Source organism: Callospermophilus lateralis, chromosome 2 (assembly GCF_048772815.1).
Source record: "Callospermophilus lateralis isolate mCalLat2 chromosome 2, mCalLat2.hap1, whole genome shotgun sequence".
Taxonomy (NCBI): Eukaryota; Metazoa; Chordata; class Mammalia; order Rodentia; family Sciuridae; genus Callospermophilus; species Callospermophilus lateralis.
The window spans coordinates 18,821,563-18,845,118 of record NC_135306.1 but is presented as its reverse complement, the minus strand read 5'-3'; the positions used below and the strand labels follow the sequence as shown (position 1 = coordinate 18,845,118).

General features: G+C 47.7%; 1 protein-coding gene across 1 annotated transcript in view; it reads right to left on the bottom strand.

Annotated features, from left to right (window-relative positions):
- Positions 1-315: 315 nt before the first annotated feature.
- Positions 316-23,556, bottom strand: part of Tnc (tenascin C) — an 84,747-nt gene continuing 61,506 nt past the window's right edge. Inside the window, 11 exon segments of the mRNA XM_076843160.2 lie at positions 316-1,009; positions 3,714-3,877; positions 6,540-6,701; positions 7,595-7,691; positions 8,457-8,608; positions 9,980-10,112; positions 13,112-13,242; positions 13,966-14,109; positions 15,631-15,750; positions 17,826-17,969; positions 19,017-19,139. Of these exon segments, the coding sequence (XP_076699275.2) occupies positions 899-1,009; positions 3,714-3,877; positions 6,540-6,701; positions 7,595-7,691; positions 8,457-8,608; positions 9,980-10,112; positions 13,112-13,242; positions 13,966-14,109; positions 15,631-15,750; positions 17,826-17,969; positions 19,017-19,139 (1,481 nt within the window). The 3' untranslated portion in view covers positions 316-898.

Below are 23,556 nucleotides of genomic sequence, written 5' to 3'. Positions count from 1 at the left end.
GGTTGCATTAGGAAGTGGGTGGAAGAGCATTTTTTAAATCATAAACTACTAGTCGTGGAAATGCTAATACTGAATCTTCGGTCATGATTTTTCCCAACTTGTCCAAGAGCTTTCCTCCCTCTCATCCACGGGTTTGCTTTTTCTCTTCCCTCCCACTTAACTGCCACCTCTGTACCTGACCTTTCCAACATTCTTCCCTTGGTTCAAAAACAATGACTTTGTGGAATCCAGATTCAAGGAGGAAAAAGCAAAGCCACAGCCCAACTCAAAAGTACTTGTGCTTTTATTAAAAAAAAATACAATCAGGTACTGTCCAGATGTGTTTGGAAAAGGGGGATCTCTTTATAAATCCTTAGTTTTCATCATCACCATTATTATTATATTAATAATATTAATCATCTCCTGGAAATGGGAAACAGTATTTATTGCTTTTCTGGTTTCGGCTGGATGAAATGTAAAAAGGAAAATAAAGGGGGGTGGGGGGGACAATTTCCCATGACACACATTTTCTCTTTGCTAACAAAAATAATGATAATTAATTATACAGCTTTGTGTAAAATATGGCTGGTTCTAGAACAAACTACCATTGTACAGCCTACCCCGCTCCCGTTCCCAGAGCCCCCCCAAGAGAAGTAAAACCATGATGTTGTTGTCACTGGAAGATTTTTGCTGAATTGAACCACAAAGCGGAGACCTGCTGCAGACTGTCGTCTTTGGTGCGGAAGAAGCCATCGCAGAGTAGGGGAGGCCAGTTTCTCTGTGGTCTGTGGTCAGGGTCAGCTTGACTCTTGCCAGATGCCCAGGCGTGCTTGATGGTTGGATGGTTGTTTTGGTGCTTTGGTAAAATCCTTTCCTTTCTCTGGGCCCTACTGCTCTCTCACCCAGTTGTCCCTGGAATTCATGCCCGTTTGCGCCTGCCTTCGAGGTTTCGGAAGTTGCTGGGTCTCAGCTTCATCTCAGCAAACTGGATTGAATATTCGTGGCCCTTCCAGTGGAACCAGTTAACACCCTGTGAAAAAGAGAAGGACCCCGGGGTGGTCTCCATTGACACGTTCAGTGACTCTTGCTGTTTAGTTGTTCAGACAAAAAGAGTTGCTTTGACTCAATCGTTTGGCACCTCACAGCTGTCTCTTGTCTAACTCTCTGTTGGTCTGTGTTGTGCAACCTTTAAAGGGACTGGCCAAATGGGACCCAATTCTTCACTCAACCTGAGTTTGTATTGAGTCTGCCATTTTGGAAAAAAGAAAGTCTAGCAAATGATACTTGGCCATTCTTAGGGACAGGTTCTGCAGGAATTCAGGTAACGACTGGAGGTTACAGAAGTGAGAGGCTGGGTGTAGGGAGTGTGTGTGTGTGTGTGTGTGTGTGTGTGTAACTGATAGGATTCCTGTGAAGAGGTTTGGTGTGGAATACAAGAACATATGAGGAACACAAGATTTGCAACCCAACAGACAAGGTTAAATATTAGTTCTCTTACTTAAGAAATAATGGTCTTGAATAAGTTTATCAAAACTTTCTGGACTTCAGTTTCACTCTTTTTTTTCTTCTTTTCCATCTTAAGACCTAATGATATCAACCTTGGAAAATGAAGAGTTTGTACAGATGCTAGCACATGGGTGAGCACTTTGTGGCGGCTCAGTGAACATAACTTCTTTAATCTCAAGGAAGGAGAAATATACTTGAAATTTTGGCCAAAACTTTTTCTACAAGAAAAAAACTACAATTATGACTGGGCTTCCTGGTTCCACATATGAATTTGCAGTGGGGATTCTTGATGGCCGTGTCGGCCCACCAAGTGCATGTGGCCCGTTGCCCCCACGTGTGGGAAGCTGAGTAACCTCAGCTTCAGCGGGGCTCCTGGAGCCTCCACACCAGCTGACCCCTCTCCTCTATAAGCTGCACAGAGCTGTAGGGAACAGGTTCCTGGTCAAGTTAATGGCTGGTGAAATGAAGGAAAGAAATAGACACATTATTAGTTTCTAAATTTTTGGCCTTTACCGAGATAGGTGAGCTGAATCTGATAGGGAGGTGGGATTTAAGAACAGCTGGTTCATTTCACAGGCAAATGTGCGCGTAATGGCTCAGTTACCCAGGGGCCCTGCAGCCTGACAGCCTGATCCATCGGCTGCCCCCCTCTGCCCTTGTTCTTTCCTCTGATAGAAGTTCAGGGCTGGAAGCCAGGTCCTCCTAGAGTTATGGTGGAGACCGAACCCAGAGAGGGAAAGAAAGCTCACAGGGTCACACAGCAGCCAGAGCTGGGACTCAGCTCTCTGTGACTCCTTTGTGTCCTCCTGTCACCTCTTCTAACCTTGCGAAATGGGATGATAGAGGAAGTTTTCTTTTCTGACATGTAGCATTTTTTGTCTTTTTTGTTTTCAGGACTTTGTATCACCCTGGCATTAGGGGCCCTGGTGACAAAAGCAAGAGAAGAATGCTTAGAGCAAGTGGCACTGAGGCACCGTAGGATGAGATGGAAAGAACCTAGTATTAAGAGGCATCCTTTGAACTCACCTTCCTCCTGTCACAGACATGAAAAATCTCATCTTGATTCCTTTTTCAGGGTTAAGTGGAAAAGCCCATGAGATAGAGAAGGTGAGAGTGCTTTGAAAAGTGCCAGAAATTATGTCCAGGTAAGATCTACAGGTAAGGTCACAGGTATCACTTGTGAGCAGTCAACTGAGGCACAAAGACAGGCACCAAAATCACTGGTAATGGAGAGGAATAGCCCACAATCCCTGCTTCACGTCAGGAACTGATCACAGAGGCCATTTAAAAAAAATCCCAAATCAAGAACTAAAGTTCAAATGAGAAAAAGCTAGATGTAGCATCCCACCTGGGATCATCGACTCTGATCCCTGGGGTTGTGATGTGTCATTTGGATCACTGCATTTCTGCAAAGCCCCTGGGATCCCAAGAGCAGACCTGGTGGGAATCCTGGTTGTCAGGGATCAGTGTGGACTGTGAGACGTGAGCACCCCTCTCTCCTCCCTGGGGTGGGGCCAGCCTCTGAGAAGGGCCAGGGCAGGGGCTGGTCTTGATGAAGAAGGTGGTGTCGCGAGGTGTAGTTCCCTTCAGGTGCACACTGGTGAAGGCAGGGCCCCGGGGAAGGGAGATGCCTGAATCGGGTTTGCTCACCTGTTTCTAAAAGGGATCTCAAAGACCTGTTCCTGTGATTGCAGAAGTCGTGCTAGAGCTGTGTGTGGTGTAGGGGGAAAGCTAGGGGCTGGAAGTGGGGAGATATGGATCATTTCCATTCCATGATTTTGGGAAAGTCACCTTTCTTGGGGCCTTGGTTCCTTCATAAAGTACAAGAACTCAAAGGCTGTGACTTCACCCTAAGGTATTCCTTCACCCTAAGGGTTCTGAAGGTGCTCTGGGATGGGCTCTGCAGGATCTGTGTCACCCTGCTTCACCTAGATGGTCTTCACTTTCACTGGCTTTACTTTTGGGGTTTAGACAGAGGTTGTGTCAGAGGAGACCTTTCTAAGTTTGAGACCCATCTGACCAGTGGTTCTGCTTGGGATCTTCAGGGGCTAACGGGCAGGTTCTATTGAGCTGGCCGGCCATGTCACTGAGATCTCTTACTGTATTGGGGACAAGCAGAAAGCATGTGGTCGTGTCTCTGAGGCTGTAACCCCTGGTCCCAGCCAGGATGGAGGGCCTGACCTGTGCTGTGTCCCTCCCGGGCCCTGACAGCTCTGCAGTCCACTCACCTGACTGTGGTTATTGTCCCCATATCTTCCCATCAGGTTGACACGGTGACAGTTCTTATACCAGAAAGCCCCTTTGTAGGACAGGGCACAGTTGGTGATGGCCGAGTCTGTGTCCTTGTCAAAGGTGGAGAAGGATCTGCCGTTGTGATAGGCCATGGAGTCACCTGAGCGGGAGGAAAAATAGGCCCCTGAGAAATGCCAGCTGGAGTCTCCCTTCTGCTGTGGAGCGCAGACTCAGAGGTGACCATCAGAAGGTCTGGGGTAGGGTGGCCTTAAACCTCAGCCCCTGGGAAGGTGGGAATGCACGGCCCCCGAGTGTTACCCTGGGGACCCACTTCTGATTGAAGAGACACAATGTGGTAGAAAGAGGGCTGCAGGGCAATAGCTAGACTGTGGAACCAACCTAGATGCCCTTCAATAGATGAATGGATTAAAAAATGTGGCATCTATACACAATGGAGTATTATGCAGCACTAAAAAAATGACAAAATCATGGAATTTGCAGGGAAATGGATGGCATTAGAGCAGATTATGCTAAGTGAAGCTAGCCAATCCTTAAAAAACAAATGCCAAATGTCTTCTTTGATTTAAGGAGAGCAACTAAGAACTGAACAGGGGGAAAGAGCATGAGGAAAAGATTAACATTAAACTGAGATGAGTGATGGGAGGGAAAGGGAGAGAGAAGGGAAATTGCATGGAAACAGAAGGAAACCCTCATCGTTATACGAAATCACATATATGAGGTTGTGAGGGGAAAGGAGGGGGGAGGGAGAGAACGGAACAACAACAGATGAGGTAGAGAGGGAAGATGGGAGGGGAGGGGAGGGGGGATAGTAGGGGATAGGAAAGGCAGCAGAATACAACAGTCACTAATATGGCATTATGTAAATATTGTGAATGTGTAACTGATGTGATTCTGCAATTTGTATTTGGGGTAAAAATGGAAGTGCATAACTCACTTGAATCAAATGTATGAAAGATGAAAAAAAGAAAATTAAAAAAAAAAAGAGGGCTGCAGGGGGTTTGGAGGGGTCCAGCCTGGAGTCCTCTTCCATCTCTCGCTGTGACCTTGCACAAATCAAGCCTTTTGCTGACCCTCGGCTTTCTCATGTATGAAATGGGTCCAGCACACAGATTCCATCTACCTCACGGCACTGTCGTGACAGCGGATAGGGAGAGGCACCAACAGGGACAGCAGGTGCAAGAAGGTGCCAGGCTTGATGTTATTTTATGATTTTTCTGTATTCCCTTTACATAAGATAGCTCAGAGAGTATGCTGAGAAATCTGTACGTAATAATAACGCGTTTTCCCCACATACAAGCATTTATAGCCATAATTATAATTCAGCCCTTTGGATATTAGATATTGTCATGATTTAAAAAATGTTTAATAGACCAGTAGCCCATTTTCAAATAATTCTATTTTACTCAGGAGAGGGAAGGAAAATGGTGCATCTGCTCCCTGGAAATACAAAGAGAAGACGGACAGAGGCCACACTCCTGCTTGGGGGATGTTCTTGCCATATAACAGTGTCCTTCTTGCCCGAAGCCACTTCAACCAGGGAGGTAGTTATTGTCAGAGAATAAAATGTCAGAATTCTTTGAGGCATGCAAGAGATAAAACAATTTTCACCCCTGGCCATCTCTCCTCATTGCCACCCAACTGCCATCTCAAAAGAGCTTTGTGCCCCTTAGATTGAAGCCTGGCTTTTGGCAACTCCTTGTTTGGAGACTTCCCTCTTTCCGGATGTTTTCTTTCGGGGCTCAGATGGGTTGGAAACGTGCCACAGCATCTGTGTCTTCTGTTTTCACAAACAGAAAAGAAGGCCACCCAAAGTGGGCACAGCTTGCACAGGGTGGTCTGCACTCTCACCCTGATCCCTTCTTGTCACCAAGAAGACTGTGGGCCACAGTCCCCTGCAGCCACCCCCATCCACCTTCCATAAATGGTCTCACCTGGGGCAAATCACTGGGCCTTTCTGAGCTTGTTTCCTCACCTTTACAACATCTTCCTGAAAGGTTTTTGGGAGGATTAAATGGGGGTAATGCAGAAGGAATGTCTACCCAAGAAGATGCTATCGGGAGGCCTTAGTACTTGATGTTTCCTTATTTAGTTCTCCTCTAATGTGGAGCCAGGAAAATGCAAAAAAAAAAAAAAATTCATTTTAAGTCAAAAGACTTCAAAATGAGAACTAGGGTTATGAACAAAAGCAGGAACGAACGGGCCATTTGAGAGGTGGGGAGCATGCAGGCTGAGGCTGGATGGCATGTGACAGGGATGTCTTAGAAGAGATGTAAGCATTTAGGTGACGGGTGGACTGCTTGCTACTCAGTGTAGCCCACAGACCAGAAGCACCAGCAACGACGGCATCTCTAGGGATCTTGTGAGAAATGCAGACTCTCAGCCCCACCCAGACCTCCTGTTTCAGCATCAGACACATTCGCATGATCTCCAGGGGCTCTGATGCCCAGAGTAGGAAAGCTCTGGATCAGATGAAGAATAAGGCCTCTGAGAGACCATTTAAAAAAGAATCAGTCTATAACTGACATCTAAAGATGGATAAGAAACATGTTTTGAATCGTTAGAAATCAATCCTGATTGTCCAATGCACAACTTACTCCATGTCTCAGCAACTAAAATATCTACCTAACCTTTTCCAACTGAAGTTTTTCATCGGCCTCTGGTGGGTAATCAAGTATTTGCTAGTTCAATAAATGCATGCATTCATATAGGAAGGAGTGAGGGAAGAATGAGTAGAAGAATTAGTCAGAAGCACCACGAGGGTTTCTGTAGGCTCGTAGGCTCTAAGTGAGGTGGCCTTGTACCTGCTGTTCCGCTGTACCCCTCCACCTTCAGCCTGTAGCGAGTCTTGGCGTCTCCCACGCTGAACTTGTCGTAGACAGCGAAGGCTGTCTCCCCATGGTCTTGCAGGTCCACCCGCAACTCGTACTGCCCTTGGGCTGTGATTTTGCTCAGGTTATCCAGCCCTGTGGATGATAGGTAAGGGTTATGAAGAAGCCCAAGTGACCCAGGCCGTCATTTCTATTCTGTCCTGTGGGAGCAGCATCAGGGTGTACTTGAAAGCGGTGCATGTCACAAACGGCTCTGCTCCTGCTGGTAAGATGCCAGGTCAAACATGTTTGTAAGCCTCAGGTAAAATCAGGTTGACATCTTTGCCCTTCCAACCACCTGGTGTACTCCGAAGATTAAAAGTGATAAAGCAGTGACAGTGCCCTTAAAGTTCTACAGCTCCTTGCAAATGTAAGGCAACAGATGATACCAGGATGGACATCCGCAGGCTCAGGCGATGGTGCACAGAATGACGCTCTGGGCTGGCAGGTTGGTGGCTAGTGTGAATGGCATGGCTGGCTGGCAGAAGGACAGATGGATGGAGGGATGGAGGGATGGAGGGATGGAGGGATGGCGTTGTGGGGCTGGCCTGGGAGACTTCACATTGCAGGTTGGCTAGATTATCATGGGCAAGCCCTCCAAGCTTTCTGAGGATCTGTTTTCCATGTGCAAGATGGAATTTGGCACTTGGCATGGGTGTTCTGAGGGTGAGCTTACAGTTATGAGGGGCCCATCTCCGCTGAGCACAGGAGGGGAGCAGCTAATGATCCACTCAGTGACAGGTTTAGGCCTGGTGTTGGCTTTCCCTCCATATGATGATGATGATGATGATTATTTTTAGTCACCCAGAGCATTTGAATAGTCTCTCCCATTGGGAATTTGATACTTCGAGTCCACTGCCAGAGCTCCTATCGCCAGAGCCCCTCCCCCTCTAGTCTATCCCCTCCCCCTCTAGTCACTGCGGGTTAGGACAAAAGACATGGAAGGCAGAAATGGGCATTTTGAATGCAAGCATGCAGCACTGCATTACCCAGCCAGAATTCTTCTCTGCGGTCCCCGAATCCTTCAGCATAGGCCTTCCAGTTTCGATAGAAGTCCTCCCGTCCATTTTTGCGTCTCAGGAACACCTGCAAAGAGAATCAACCGATCTGCATGCAGAAGGGAGGGCCTCTCTCTGGGAGGGAGAAACAGCAGGCTATGGAAAGGCAGTGCCCATCTCCTGCTCTGTCTATGTGACTTTGGGCAGGTTTCCTCCCCTCTCTGAGCCTTCTGTTCTCATCTGAGAAAGAGGGACTGGAAATTCAGCCCTGCTTTGGTTGACAGTGACACATCAATGGAGCTTCTCCTGCTCCCACGGATGTACCACTCTGGTGTGGGATGTTGGAGACAGGGGAGATTGGGTGGGTGCAGGGGTTATAGGAAAACTCTCTGATATATTTTGCTGTGAACCTAAAACTTCTCTGAAAATACAGTTTATTAATTAAAAAAATAAAAAATAAAAAATAAAAACTACCAGCTCAGATGGTAATGGGGCTGAAATAATTCCCGTCAGGCTCCGTCTAGTGCCTGGAAGATTGCAAGTGCTTGGGTGGCACTAAATAATGTAACTACTAGGTCTGATGATCACTGTCACTTACACATTACAGAGTTGTCTGAGGCGGCTCAGATGAGATAAATTATAAGAAAATTGTTTCCCATATTATTTTTTATGCCCAGCCTCTTTCCATCAGTTTAAAGAGATAATGCAGGAGTGCATCCATGTGACAGGCACCATCTTGCCAAACCTCATGTGCCTGGGTGTGAGGGTGCCCGGGGAGGAGGACATGGCACCCTCTTCATCTGCTGTGCCCCCAGCCCATGACCCAGGTCTCTGGAGCCACCATGACACTCACGATCCATCCGCCCCCATCAGAGGTCATGTCGCAGAAGACTTCCAGTGCCTGGGCCTTGTCACCATTGAGATAAATGGTGTAGAGGCCGGAGGTCGTGTCTCCATTCAGCATGGCTTGGGAGCAGTCCCTGGGGAACGGGTACAGGAGTCCAACTGCGGGGTAAGGTGAAAGAGTGACTTTCAGAGTAGAATAAGGAGAAAGCAATAAAACCTCGCTGAACCGTGGCTCTGTCATGTGCAGGACGGACATAAAGTCTGTTTTGCACGGGAGCTGGGAGGTGAGGGATTATGGATGTGAGGGGCCACCTCCGTCCCCCATGCTGACAGAAACTGTCAATGGTAGGAGAGGAGCTGCTACAAGGGACACTTGTGAGGTTAACCCGGCCTACCTGGGGCATCCAGGAGCTGGGGAACACCCAGGGGCTGTCTGGGAAGGCTGGGTTTCCAGCACCTATGGTCCCCTGTGGCGTGCGGTGTTCTGTTAGGGCACAGGAGGCTTAGAAGTCTCATAAAAGCTTTGGAGCTTGGAGTTCCCCAGACAAATACAGGTTAGTGTGCAGTGTGACATGTCTCTGCCTCTAAAGGAGATTCTGAGATGAGGGCCCTAGTCCTGAACCTGCCACTCACTTGCTATATGATGCTAGAAAAGCCATTTAATGATTCAGAGCCTGGGAATCTTGAAAGAAGAATTCCTGGGGGGATTTTCGAGTGTAATAATATGACACAAAAAATTCAAAACTGGATAGACATGGACCATCTTGGGGCTGTACTTAGGGTCACAGCAATTCATTCTTCTGACTGGACCTTCTCCTCACTGTGCTCTCCCTTCGCCCGAGGTGCAGCATGTGGTATTTTGTCATTTATTCCACAGCCTCGGCCTGAGAGTGTTTTCCAGGTTCACTCAAAGCTTTGTGTTCTCAGGCCCTGGCCTAAGATCTGGCAAAGAGGAGGCACCCTCCTTGGCAGAGTATTGCAGAATGATTGGGGGAAGGGGATGGGGAGGGCAGGAGGCAGCTCCAGAGGTCAGCTCTTCCCTTCGTCATGAAGGGATGCCATATCTCATTCACCAACAGAACTGGCTATTCATCTGCCATCTGCAGAAGATGCCCAGTGGGAGGTGCGGGGAGAGGCTCCCTGGCCCTGGAGAACCTGAGCTCACTAGGAGGCTAACTCCCAGGCTAGCCTAGAACAGACCAGTTAGTCTCTGGGAGCCACCATTTCCCCGTCAGATAATTGGGCACCATAATCCTGGCCCACAGAGCTCGATGGCTGGGAAGACCATTTGTGATTTTGAATGCACCTCACTGAGGTCTTGCTCAGACTCAACAACACACAGAGCCGTGGTGGAATCCAGGTTGGGCTTACTTCCAACTCTCCTTTCCTTTCATCCGGATGCCTATGACCTCCTGCACCCACATATTTATAAGTAGAGGTAGATTTGTTTGAAAAATACAAAGGAAGTGGAGGGTCGATTGAGCCTCACAAAGTCACATCCCAATTCCAGGTTGCTCCCTTTCCCCTTACTTGTGGTGAAGATGGTCTGGATGAGCTTGCTCCTCAGCGGCCCATTCAATGCCTGGATCCTGGCTGTGTAGTGGGTGAATGGGCTCAGGTCTGCCAGGCTGTAGGAGGTGGTGTCAGGGCCCACAATGACTTCCTAAGGGCAGGGGAAAAATACACAGCAGTTTGCTCACAGATAGTTTCAGGAGGTAATGGATGTGTTCATTCATTCTTGTGTGTACTTTTATTCATTCAGCAATAACCCACTGTAGCCCATTCTATGCCAGGCTTCATGTACATAGCTGGAATCTCAGAAATAGGGAGAATGCAGCATAAGAAAAGGCCCTGGGGCCCAGACAGGCAGAATAATTCCCGGGGACAGGAGGAGGCAACTACTGAAACTGTAGTTGGTTTCCTGGGGAACAATGGAAAAGGTGGGCAAAGATCAGACCATGAAGGACCTTAAATGTAAAGTTATAGAATTTGTAACTTAAGGAATGGAGAGGTCTCAAAGTTTTTGAATGACTGAATTACAGGAACCCAGTGTGTTTTAAGAAGCTTAAGTTGGTCTATGGCTGGATGAATTACACAAGGGCAGGAGTTTTTGAGACCAGTTAGGTCAGTGGTCCCTCATTGTGGCTCTATCACAGCCTTCTGAGAAGCTTTAAGATAGCAGGGTGCCTGGGTTCCATCCCAGACTGACTGTATGAGAGAGAGAGAGAGAGAGAGAGAGAGAGAGAGAGAGAGAGATTGGGGCCTGGCTAGGTACATAGTCAGGAAGCTCCCCAGGAGGTTCTGATGTACGGTCATTGTCAGGCTGGGACACCTTGGGTCAGGAGATGATTATAACGTTATAATCAGGCTGGACCTGACCCAGTGTGTCTCTTCTAGAACAGAGGTATCCAGGAGAGACAGTGTGCAGTCCACTCTGTCTACTGCTGTCTAGCGGAGGTGACTGGCTTCAGTTTGCAGGAGAGTTCTTGTGTTTCCAAGTCCTCTTGCTAGCTTCCAATTCCTTTTTAGTAGGTGGCTTTGGTGCCTGAGAGTGAAATTCAGCTGACATCCTCGTATACTGAGCACAACAACACTGCTCTCTACACCCTCTGCACATGGCTGGCTGAGTTTAGGCAGTAATGGGTCTGGAACTGGAAAAGCTTGCTATCCTGATTTCTTCCAATGGGAAATTGAGTTTCAGGGTGTAGGTGGCAGAGGATGATCCTGCATCCTGGTCTAGCTGCACTCTAACCAGGGACCTGGGTTGATTTTCTGGAGTGAAACATATAAAGCTGGGGTTGGGCATGCAGGAAGGTAAACCAGGGTGAGAGCTCATTTAATACCAGTCACCCAGGGACCTTTGTGTGACCCTCAGGTCTCATCCCTGGGGAGGGATCAACTGTCGGGTGCAAAGCTGGGCTCACAGCAGTCCTTGGGGATACAATTACCTGCCAGCTCTCTAAGCTGCTGTGTGAACTCATCTTCTAGGCAGTCAGGGTAGTTTGAAATGGGATTCGTGGTTCAAGTAAACAGTCCTAGGATGAATGACTGAGAGGGAACCTTAGAACCCATTTTACAGATATGAATAATGGAATCAGAGAAGATAAAGGGCCTCTCCCTGTTCATGCAATCAGTTCCTTACATACCAAATCCAGGAAGGGCCAGGAACGAGGGTCATGTGACTTCTTCTGCCTAAATATGACAGATTGTCTATAACCTGTTTACCTCTATTTCCTTCTGATGCTCACTATGAGAGTAAAGAAATATAAGGTATAAATCCACTTAGACAAGAGAGATGAGAAGGGAGGGCACAATAGACATGTCATGTCAACAGAATCTTGGTAGATGGGAAGTGGGTGACAGAGAGACCACTAACAGGGCAGAATGGGGACAACGGGAGCTAATGAACTAGAGTGGGCAGAGCCACTGACCACTGGCCACACATGTCACCAAGTCCAGCAAGTTCATGATGAATGTGTACAAAGCAAAGATACCTTTGGAGGCAATCTTTGGTGTGTTTAAAAGCTTTGAGTAAGAAATGCTCAAGTCCCCAGATCCTCTCAACCACTCCTAGTCCAGATGGAAAGTTGGGGTTCACTCTCTGGACAGGCTGAGCCAGAGGGGAAGACCTGGATTCAAATCCACCAGGCTCAGCTGCTGAGGAGGTTGAACTGCTACACTGGAAATGTAAGCTGAAGGGAAGCTTTGCACACAGTGAGAGCCCAGGCTTTCCAGGGCCCCCCAGTAAAACTGCTGGGAACTTGCCCAATCTTTCTACATGAGCCCCAAGTTGATAAGCCCTGCTGGTGCTGTTGTCAATCCCCAGGAGCATTTTATTCTTGACTCTTGAATAAATGAACCAACAAGATCAACAGACATGGGGTGGAAGTCTTCCATATGAAAGAGGGAGACCCAAATAAAATGAACCCAAACAGCAACCAGAACATGGGGTGGGGGTGTTTTGGAAGAAATGCCATGATGTTGCAAAATAAGAAACCAATGACATATATTTTAGACTTGAAGAGAAGATGATGCACGAAACTGAAACAAAAATGCTAGAACAAGGTGAATGTGCAGAGAACAAGGAAAGATCTCAGAAATACCCAGTAGGATCACCAAAATGAAAACTTCCATAACAAGTTTGGAAGGTAAAGTTGGGAAAATCTCTTTCACTGGTCTAAAGGTCCAACTAAAAAGTAAAATAAAAGTGTTCACAGAGAGAGCATGTGAATAGTAAGGGCAATGGGTGTAAATATTACAATAATAAACAATGGGTGTATTAACGGTGCACAAGGACTTAGGGAGATAGGCTGAAATAGGAAATGCAATGATATCACTGGGAGGTGATACATAGGGCAAAGATGCAGAAGAGGCTCTCAGTCTCAAAAAAATGTTAAAGGGCCAAGAGTTTAGCCCCTAAAATGCCCTCACATCTTTAAAGAGTGGCTCTTGATCTTGGCTGGCCTTAAGAACTGGGGGCTGCTGCAGATGAGAGAGCTGGGAGAGTCTCACTCAGAAGGACTGACACAGCAACCAGTCCCTACTAATATTTTTTTCTTCTGCTAAGCTCCCTGGGGCAGTATTAGGTGATTCTTCCTGATCTTGGGTATCATGCACATGTGTCAACCAGCAGTGGGGAGCTGCACATATACTGGAAGATACCTTGACTGTTCCATCCACGGATTCATAGACCAGGAGGTAACCAGTGACCGATGCTCGGGGAGGTCGCCAGGTGAGGAGGGCAGTTTCTGATTGTACCTCAGTGGCAGTCAGATCTCTTGGAGAATCAATGTCTGGAGAAAAAAAATGGACAAGTCAGTCAGTGTAGGACACAGAGCATCAGAGGGCTGGGCTTGGGTCCCTCCCCTGCCAATGACTGGTGTCTTAAGATGAAGAGGTTGACCCACATGAGCTCCAAAGAGAACTCTTTACTGTTCATCTCATCGGGTTTCCATGGGGCCAACGCGGTCTCTGTTGGCCTGGGATGGATTTGGGGAGAAGATACAGCTGTGGAGGCCATTACAGACCTCTTGTTTGTAAATAAGAGGCCAAAAGAATGCTGATACCAGTATCCACCCTGATAGAGGAAACACTTTCTCCCTTTCCCCAACTGCTGAAGTTTGCAAAAAGATCTCAATGCATGAAAATCCAGCGCACATCTAAGAAAACTTGCCTGAAAAATCTTTCTCTTTCAAAATACTTCCCTGCCGGCAACATGGCTCATTAAATGCAGGATTTAGGGCCAGTGGGGACTGTTTTTCCACTTTAAAAGCCCTCCTCTTAAAATCTTTTCCTCATTTGTGGAGAGAACCAGGTCACTTCAGTTCAAAAGGAAATGGAGTGTTTCTTTGGGTCTTGACTGAATGGGCACGGGGGTAGATTTAACGGGGGCTGATGTCATCACATTGCAAGGGCCTGACTTAAGGAGGAAGAGTTGGCCAGGGGCTGCCGCTCAAGATGCAGGCTGTGGTTGGGCAGCTGAAATGGGGAGTTTCCAGCTCTGGGTGTCTTTGTACCTGTGGTGAACTTGGCAGTGAGGGCGGAGCTCTTCTGGGGCCCTTTCTCCGCAAAGATTCTCAGTGTGTATTCTGTGGCAGGTTCAAGGTCGGTCAGCGCATACTCTACCGTGTTCCCGGACACCGTGCGTGTAATTTCTGGCACTGAACATGAAATACATAAACCAAGGCAGTTACCTCTTGCTGTCTGGGCCATCCTTAAACTTGGCAAACAGCACACCCACCTCCTTCTAACACAGAAAGCTGCCGTGACCCTGCAGAAAAGCTAGTTCGATTCCTGAAATGACTGGCTCCCTTTCCTCTCTCTTTTTAGGAAAGATTTATCACATTGGAGGAAGGGGAACTGGGGAACCTCTCTGAGGCCGAGACACAGGAACAAGCTACAGGACAATTGTCAGCAATGTCCCCAAGCTGATGGACGATCCAATGTTAGTTTGTCCATTGCCTGTTCTTTCTCTTTTTCATTTACTCACATATCCTATTATAAGTTACCAAGTATTTTAACATCAAGGATCACAAAATCCTTAAGGTTGAGGGGTCACACTAATCACAGACACCAGAGTCTGGTTACCTACCACCTCTCGGGCCTTCTGGCTTATTCTGATCAATGGTGGGAACCAAACCACGTGCCCTGCCTAATCACAGGTAACCAGATATCCTGGTTTGCCAAGGACTCAGGGATTTCCCAGGTGTAGAAATTTTAGGCTGAAACCGAGAAAGTCCCTGGCAAAGTGGGACAAGATGGTGACCTTAACTCATGCCAGGACCTCTGTTACTCTGTTACTCCTGGATCCATATTTTCCATGATTCCTTAATTATTTATTTTAAGTGAGACAACACATCTTCCCTGTCTTGGAGGAGTTTGCTCACAAGGAATAAGAATTAAAGCATAACAAGAATAGACTCTAATTTCCCCCTCTTGCCCTGCCTATGCTCTGTCCTCACAAAGAAGTCTCTTAGGTTGGTGCCAGGGCCCAGCGAAAACTCGAAATGGCCCCAGGCACAAGTTATGGTGTCACCTTTGACTGTCGCTAAAAGCAGAACAAGAACAAACCATACAATAGGAAAGTTACAATGACTTGGAAATTGAAATAGCAGAATTCTTTCTACAATAGATCATTACAAGATTGTGGATGGGCTCATTGGAACTCTCTTCCTCCTCTCTCTCAATTATATTTGACTTTTTGGTGGCCACGGTTCACTGGTGCCTTAAGCATGTGTTTAATCTGCCAATTGGGTAAATTAATGTAGGTGGTTGCAAAAACAAGGAAAAATAATTTCAGATTTTTAAATAAAATTTGCTTCCACTGGTCCTTCCTGTGGCCTCTGAGAAGCCCACCTGGATGCCACCTGATATGGTCTGCTTAATGTTTTAAATTTGGGGCTCTTGCTTTGCAGAGGATGAGGGGGTGTCTATCTCACACTGAGAGGCAGAGACTCCAGCAGCAGAGGAGGAAGGGGCGAGGCAAACAGGCAGAGGCTGGGAATGGATCTGCCAGACCCTCTTGAGATTGCAGCTAAGGACCACGGGGACATTGCTGGCCTTTCCAGTCTACCCATGCATTTTTGTCATTCTGCACCCAATCTGGCATGGAGTGACAGAATGGGAAGTTTGGAGCAAGACAGACTCTCTCCATGTGAGGATGGGCCTGGACAAGCACCTACCTCTTTCCCCTGTGTAAGAGATGACATAACTGTCCACAGTGGCAATGGCCGGCTGCCACATGGCCAAGGCTTCTGAGTCGGTGATGTTGGCTGTCACCAGGCCGGATGGACCATCCAGAGCTGCAAAAGAAAGATGGAGGAAGAGGTGCCGGTCACGCTGGGGAAGATATCAGAACCCAGCTGCTCTGCCGTCCGCTCTGCTTAAGGACTCCTGGCATTAGTCACAATGACAGATGCAGGACCAGTTCAGAGTCCTGAGCCGGCACCAGGCTGACCTGAGACTCCTCCCCTGTTGGCTCTGTTACCCTGGGCCTCAGTTTCCTGACCTGTGAACTGGGGATAATAATTCTGGCTGACTTTTCCTCAGGGTTACTTTGATTTTCACATATTATGGGTGGAAAGGTAAATTGAAAAGTGCTGGATGGGCGACAGGGACTGTGATCAGAGTTCACACCCCTTTTCCCAGGAAAGGAACCTAGAGAAGACTGCATGGTGGACACTGTCTGAGGCCTGTCGGGGCTTTGAGTGGCATCTCTGGCGTCAGGGCTTCTAGGTAATGCTGAACCAGGCCTGGGAGGTTGCTGGTCTCAGGTTCTATTGTGGCTTCTTTGCCTGGTGCCTCTGTGCCCTTGTAGTCATTTCCCTGGTCCAGACCTCACTTTCTTCAGCTGTCAACGGGGGGCTGCTATAGGGTCAACCAGACGATGGGCTAAAGAAGCCTCAGCAATGGTGATTATGATTAATCTATTAAATTAGGTACGGCTTTCAAATAACTTGTCCTGAGAAAGGACGTTCAAAGGGCCTCTTCTAACTGACCACTCTCCCTACCCAACGTCCCTTCCTGCTTCCCTCTCTCTCTTGCTCTTCATACTCAATTGCCCTGCCCCCAGGGGGGACAAGGGCAGCTCCCATGGGCCCATTTTACGGAGGAGGCACCTGAACCTCAAGGGATGACATGACCGGAGGTGGCAGAGTTATCTGGGAGCCCGCATTGTCCACTCCTGGCTCCTTCCTGTGTCATGGTGGTGTACACAGTCTCCTCTGACTGGTGATGACCACAGGGGCCTCCGGAGGAAACACACCCAGCTTTTGAGCGATCTGTTGCTGGGAACGATCCGTGAAAGCAGGATTTCTTTGGGAAAATAAAGGCCCGTGCAGCAGGGCGGACAGGACTTTGGTTTCAGATGGGACGTTTTAATTGCATATCATCAGCTCTTTTAGGCAATTAGGATATTTTTAAAATTTCCTACAAGGCCCATTCTTTGGATCCCTTAGTGGATTGGGCGGGATAATTGCTCATATCTCAAAGGATAAATTGTTTAGACACATGGCTGTCGGAAGAGAGATTTTCCACTTCATTCTCCTTCAATGCCATTCATTACTTCTCCCCTTTACAGCTGCAACTCAGGTTTTCATAGGAAAATAAACCTTTATTTTATAATACAGGGTTTGCCGTCTGAATGACCTAGGTTCAAGTTTGGTTTCAACGTTTACTGGTTTTGTGGCTTGGTACCTTCCCCACATCTCCTCTGTGAAGTGGGGATGAAAATGGCTGAGCGCATTACATATAAAGGGGTTAGCAGCAGTTTCCAGAATTCTGGAGCTGCCAAAATAGAGGGGTGGCTACCTGATGACTGTCACCAGTTTGTTTTTGTGTGAGGCACTTGCTCAGAGGGCTGTCACCATGGCAACAGGCAGGGGAAGGAGGGTGGTGGCGAGTGACCTTGCAATCGCTCACACCTACAGGTCCTTACAGACCTAAGAGAGACTTCACCTTGGTCTTTGTTGAAGTGCGTGTCCTGAAGTCTCCATCCTAATCTGAGGAACAGGGAAGCAGTAGTATAGAGAGGGCACGGGACCCCAGAGAAACTAACTCATGTAGCCAGTAAGTGACAGAAGTGGGATTTCAAGCCAGCTCTCTATGACCCCCAAAGTTGGGCATCTTCTTCTACAACAGTTGAGGAAACAGGGGTCTGAGAAGGTCAAGGATGTGTCTAAGGTTACCCAGCTCAGAAGAGGCCAGAGATGGGCCACAGATGAGACTTTTGGAACTCCAAACCCAGTTCACTTCCCACTAGGGTTTCATAAATAAACCTCCCACAGCTGCTGAGAACTGAGCCAAAAATGCTCAAGGCAAGAGAGAAAGGAGCACAGCCAGGGGAGCCCTGGAGAAGGAAAGCCCACGCCCAGCATACCTGTGGTGAGCGACCCTGAGACAGGTTCGCTCTCCTCAAAGCCCTTCATGGAGATGATGCTGACCAGGTACTCCACCCCGGGAATGAGCTTCACCAGCCTGGTCCGAGTCTGGGTTCCATCCACAGTGACCATGGAGGGCGTACCTGGACCGCGGGAGGAGCAAGACCAGGAACAGTGAGCCTCAGGGACCGGCACTCACGGTTGCCTGGAGAACGGCTGTCCCACTGGGAAGTGGAATTCTGTCTTTATCTAATACCATTTTCTTCTTCATTTTCTCCCACTCTCTGGCACAAGGGAGTGGGGGAAAGGCCTCACTTTTTGTATCCTGCTTTTTCCATGGGTGCACTATGCCAAAAACCAAGCCAGGAGAGGGGAAAAACATGAAGTCACAGTGTACTAAAAATGGCAGATTTCTGCTCCATAGAGAGCTGGCATGTGGCACAGATTTTATTTCCTATATTTTTTTTCCCCACACAGGCATATGGAAAGCTCACTCTGTAATGTCCATCTGAACTCCTTAACCCATTCTCTTGGGTCAAGTAGCGTTATGGAGACTCCCTTGTTGGTAGACATGCCATTGATGATGTGAAGATGGTCACAGTCAAGCCTGTGCCCCTGTATTCATTACCAAGTTCAGAATTTATCTATTTTAGAATTTCAGGGCTGGTCAAACTCCCCACGGAGATGCCATGACTCTCCTGTGACTGACTATCCCCTCTTTATACACCTCCAGTACCAGAGAGCTCACTACAGACTTCACTGAGGTCTTTATTAAAATCCACGTTCCGAACTGGAACTTGCAACTCTGCCCAGCCACAACGCCCCGTCCTATACTGAGACAGACAGGTTTTGGCACCCAAGGACAAAATCTCAACACATATCCAAGACCAGCCTGTCAGAAGAGCGGCTCACAGAGAAAAAGGCCGGTGTTCATAGAGTCTTTGTCCTTGTGTTCAAACAATACTGAGAATGAATTTCTTAGGATAGTTTAGAATTTCAAGGCTGGGGAGGATCTTCATAAAATGATCCCCCTCCCAGGATTTTGTAGGACTTCACAAAAGATGGTCTCAAAAATAAAGGAAGGATTCTTTTTTTTTATAATGTTTGGGGGATGGGAATTTTTAGGGTCTCTCACTCTCCCACCCCAGCCTCCAGGCTCCTGCGGCCCTTCCCCTCTCTGAGTCCCCTACCTCCTGTCATGGGCACGTAGGTAATCCGGAAGCTCTCCACCTGGGCAGTGGGTGCCGTCCAGCTGACAGTGGCTGAGTTTTCAGTGATGTCTGAGAAGATGAGCTCCTTTGGGGAGCCCATGGCTGTCAAGAAGAAAACACAGGAGAAACCCAGAAACAGTTAGTGATCTCGCCCACAATGTTTGATCCTGGATTCTGGATCTAGGAAGACTTAGTGTCTAGAGTCTAGGTTTCCATTGGAGCCATGCCTTTAGGATGGAGGGCAGGTGACCTGTGATCAAGCTGTGACTGGATAGAAAGAGCGGTCCTTCCTTTCCAGGTACAGGGCCCAGGCCCGTGGTGCAGTTTTCATTCACAGGGACAGTTACCATCTCCAGTGTCTTCCAAGGAAGTGGGGAGTGACTTAAAAGACTGTAATATGTTCCCCCTTTGGTTTGATTTTTCACTTGTTGTTGTTTTTCAAATCTTTGCTTTCTACTTCCTTTTACTAAATAATGCCAAGACTTGACCTGTGTACACTTTGTTGCAACTGATACGAGGCTTCACCCTCATCTAGAAACCCTGAGAAGATGGCGCGGCGGTAGCGATTACACAGAGGACCAAAGTGAAGCTCCATTTTCCAACCAATATCCTCTGAGGGACATTTCTGGATCACAGGACTTTGTGGCCAAGCCAAGTACAGCCCGAGATCTTAGAAATAATAGTCACATGGAATCTGACCTTGACAAACCCACTTCTAGAACTGGAGGGAGGTCCAGAGCCAGGACATCACCAGAACAAACACCCGCTGGGCACTGGGTGTATACGTGTGGGGAAACCCAGGCCCAGAGGAGGCTCCAGTCCCCCAAATGTCTCCCCAACAAGCCCAGTTTCCTTTGGCTGTTTTGTGATTTCTGGCTCAGGGTTATGCCCACTTGAACTTCCCATGCCTGGCCAGAGATTTCAGGAAACAATTCCCAGGCTCCGGGGAGCCCAGGTCCCCCTCATTCCCTTCTTCAAGCCATGCTGATCACTAAGTTCTGCAGCCCCCAGACATCAGGGACAGTTATTTTTCCTGCCCATTCCTGTCTTCTTCTGCCATCTAAGACATGTCTCTCCTCCTCCTGTTTTCTTCTGGGAACAAACTCCGTGGTTGCCTGGGCTTTTGTTCTCTCCGTATCAAGTTTTGGAAACCACAGGGCCCCAGGAGCCTGCAAGATCTTGATTATCCAAATACCTCTGGGAGGCTGGGCGACCCGGGGCATGTCCCTCGCCCTCTGGGATCGTCAGTGGCCTCACGCGTCCAGTGGGGAAAGTGATACTCACCCACAGGAATGCTGTGAGGATTAGCAGAGATAATGGATGTAAACCCTAGCACGGCATCCGGCAGGCAGGAACGATTCCGTGCTTGCGATTGCCCTCTTATGTTCTTTCCCACGTGACTCTTTCTGCTGCGAGCCACCCTGGATTCTAACGTATCCCCCAGGAAAGACCTAGATGGGTCCCACGGAGAGAGAACCCTGGCGAGGCATACAAAATGGGATCCAGACAACCCGCTTCAGCCAGTCAAGTTCACTCTGACCTCCGCTCTGGATGAAAACCTTTCTGGGGTAAATGATGGCATATTTTAGAACTTGGGTCTGGCAGCCAAAGCTTTCTTCTCTAGACTCTAGCTTTATCATTGGTAAGATGGCACTCGCGTCTTACACGCCATAAGAATTAGTGGCTTCATCTCTCACACACTGCAGGGTGTGATCACTAAGAGCTGTGGCAGGGAGATACTATGCATAAGCTGAAAGAAGGACCCAATCATGGTGGGAGTCCAGGGTCAATGACGTACTATTTTTGGACCACAGGTCTCCTTTCGCATGAGTAGGGCCCCAAAGCCTCAGCATGTGTCTGGACACAGAGCAGCTGAATCACATCTATTGAAAAGTTGGGGAGACTCAGGTGATGCTTCTTGTCTCTATTTCCAAGGGGAATCAGTTATTTTTAAACTTCCATTAGGGAAATATGTGGAATTGCTAGGAGGTTGCAAGGATTCCTATCTGCCAAATAAAAATTTGCCTCCCAAATCTATGGCAAGTGTCTTCCGTTACATGGCAAATAACAATCACTTAAAAATTTATTCCCCTTTCAACATTTTTTTTGAGTACAGGGCATTGAACTTAAAGGTAATTTACTACTGAACTACAATCTCAGCCCCTTTTATTTTTTATTTTGATAGAAATTCTTGCTGAATTGCTTAGAATCTCATTAAGTTGCTGAGGCTGGCCTTGAACTTGCAATCCTCTTGTCTCAGCCTCCCAAGTCAATGGGATTACAGGCATGCACCACTGTGCCTGACTCTTCAACATAGTTTTCTTGAACACATAATATGCATTAGGCCCTGTGCTACATTAGGGGAACAGCTGCTTGAGGAGGTGTGGTTTAAGAGCTAGGATTTTGGAGCTGGACTAACTGGGTTTTGAATTCCACTCTGGCCTTACTACCTATTAATGCCTTAGGCCCCTGGGTCTCAGTTTTTACATCTGTGAAAAGGGGTGGAATATGACACACTCCCTTGGTCTATGAGTGTTGTGGAGACTCAGTGAAGTATCTGGCTGCACCTGGCATGAAGTTAATGCACTGAAATTAGTGGTGATCATCCTTACCCTCCTGGTGGAGGTGTGAGTCAGAGGCAGGGAGGCTGGGGATAAAGAGCCTTCGTCATGTGGAAGGGCAGATGGCCAAGCAGGTGTTTCAGACCTGATGACCCAGCCCCAGGGACAATGTCACGGCTCCTTGGTGATGTGTGGCTTTAAGTTCAGCTGAACTGTAAGGAGCTGGGGAGCTGTGAGGCTGCTGGTTGGAAAAGTAGAGTAGGGTGGGTGTGGGGCACGTTCTGGGGGCTGAGAGAATGCGTATTGATACCCTGTTGACACAGGGACTGGAGGAGGGTCACACGAACGTGTGTCTGTGGACATGAGTGGGGTTGGGGTAGGTGAACATTTTGGGGTCCTCACTCGGGCACCGTTGGTAGACCTGAGGAACCTCCAGAACAACACAGTGAAGTTCTCTTAGTCAGTTGCTGGGATTTCTTCCTGCTCTCTGCCCATTCTTGGGGCCCTGAAGATGGTGCATGGAGTCATGTTGGCACTAAACTTCCTGGAGGAGAAAGAAGTTTCTCTCTAAAGGGGGGCCCAGACTGTTGTAAGGAAGTGGCTCCGACCACAGAGAGAAAGAGAAGCCACTGTAAGTGCAGGGACAGAGAGAAAGAAGGGTGACAAAAGTAATAATGTAAGTGTCCATCAGTAGGGGATGGATAAATAAATAACATGGATGGGCTTACCTCTGAGATCTAAGAAACACCTGGGGCAAAGCATGGAAATGTGGAAATGTGTTAAACATTGTGCTCCTTAAAAAGGGTAAAAAAATATTAAATTTATGTCAATTTTTTTTCCATTTATATATTTCCAGAAGGACAAGAAATTGGCAACAAACGTCGTCTTTGGACAGAGTCTCCTCTGCCTTCTCCCATCCCCAGAGTATGGGCATGCGGGCATACGTGGGCACATACGTGGCTTTTTTTTTTTTTTTCTCTGTCTCTCTTTCTCCTCTTTGGCTGTGAATGCCAAAGCCCCAGAGAGGGAAATCTAAAAGAAGTCCTTCCAGAATAGCAGAGCAGACTCTGCTTCTCTTTGTTCTTTAAAAAAAAAAAAAAAAAAGCAGCTCATGATTATTCATTCTCTCTCCCTCTCTCATCGCAGGGCTTCTAGAAAAAAAAAAATCAGCAAAACAAAATCAGAGATCAGAAGTAAACTTTGAAGAGCTGTGTTTATAAACCAAGGTCAAAAATCAGGCTCTGTCTCTGATCTGGAGCCATTTTAAAGGCAGTCACAGGGAGGGGCCACTCTGACCTGCAGGGGTTGGGGGGCCTCGCGTGCACAAGGAGCAGGGTTTTCCTGTCACTAGCTGGCTGCCTGGGCCCCAGCATGTCTGTGAGTACTGATCCTGATTTCCCTTAGTAGCCTGTGGTAGTTTATTAGATCTTGAAACTTGACATAACAAAATACCCAGCTTTACCCCAGGAGAAGACCGTTTGGGCTCGTGCCAGGCTCTGTGCCTCTCAGAGAGGACAAGTACGTATATTCATTGGTTATCTGTGCTCCAATCTCTGTTACTTAGCTAACAGTACTAAAAGAAGCTGGTGGGGGGGTTCTACTCCAAATCTAGCTGTGTGACCTTAGGCAGATGGCTTCACCTTTCTGAGCCTCATATTCTTCATGCACCCAAAGAAGGGGCTGAGCTGTGCCATTTCTCAGGGCTCATTTACTTCCCCTGAGAGTCTTTCCTCTGGCTACTCATTGAAACAGCTGTCCCTGGGGGATACTGTTTCTGCATCTCCCTGTTTCCTGAAAGAATCCGACCCACCTTCTGTAGGTCTTTCCTTTTCCTTCTAAAGAGTCATTTAGTCTTAGTATTATTATCCAGAGTCAAGTTATTAAAGCTTTTCTTTTTTTTCCTCCTTGACAAGGCTCATGTGGGAAAGGGTTTCATTTCCCCCTCTCAATGGCTTTTA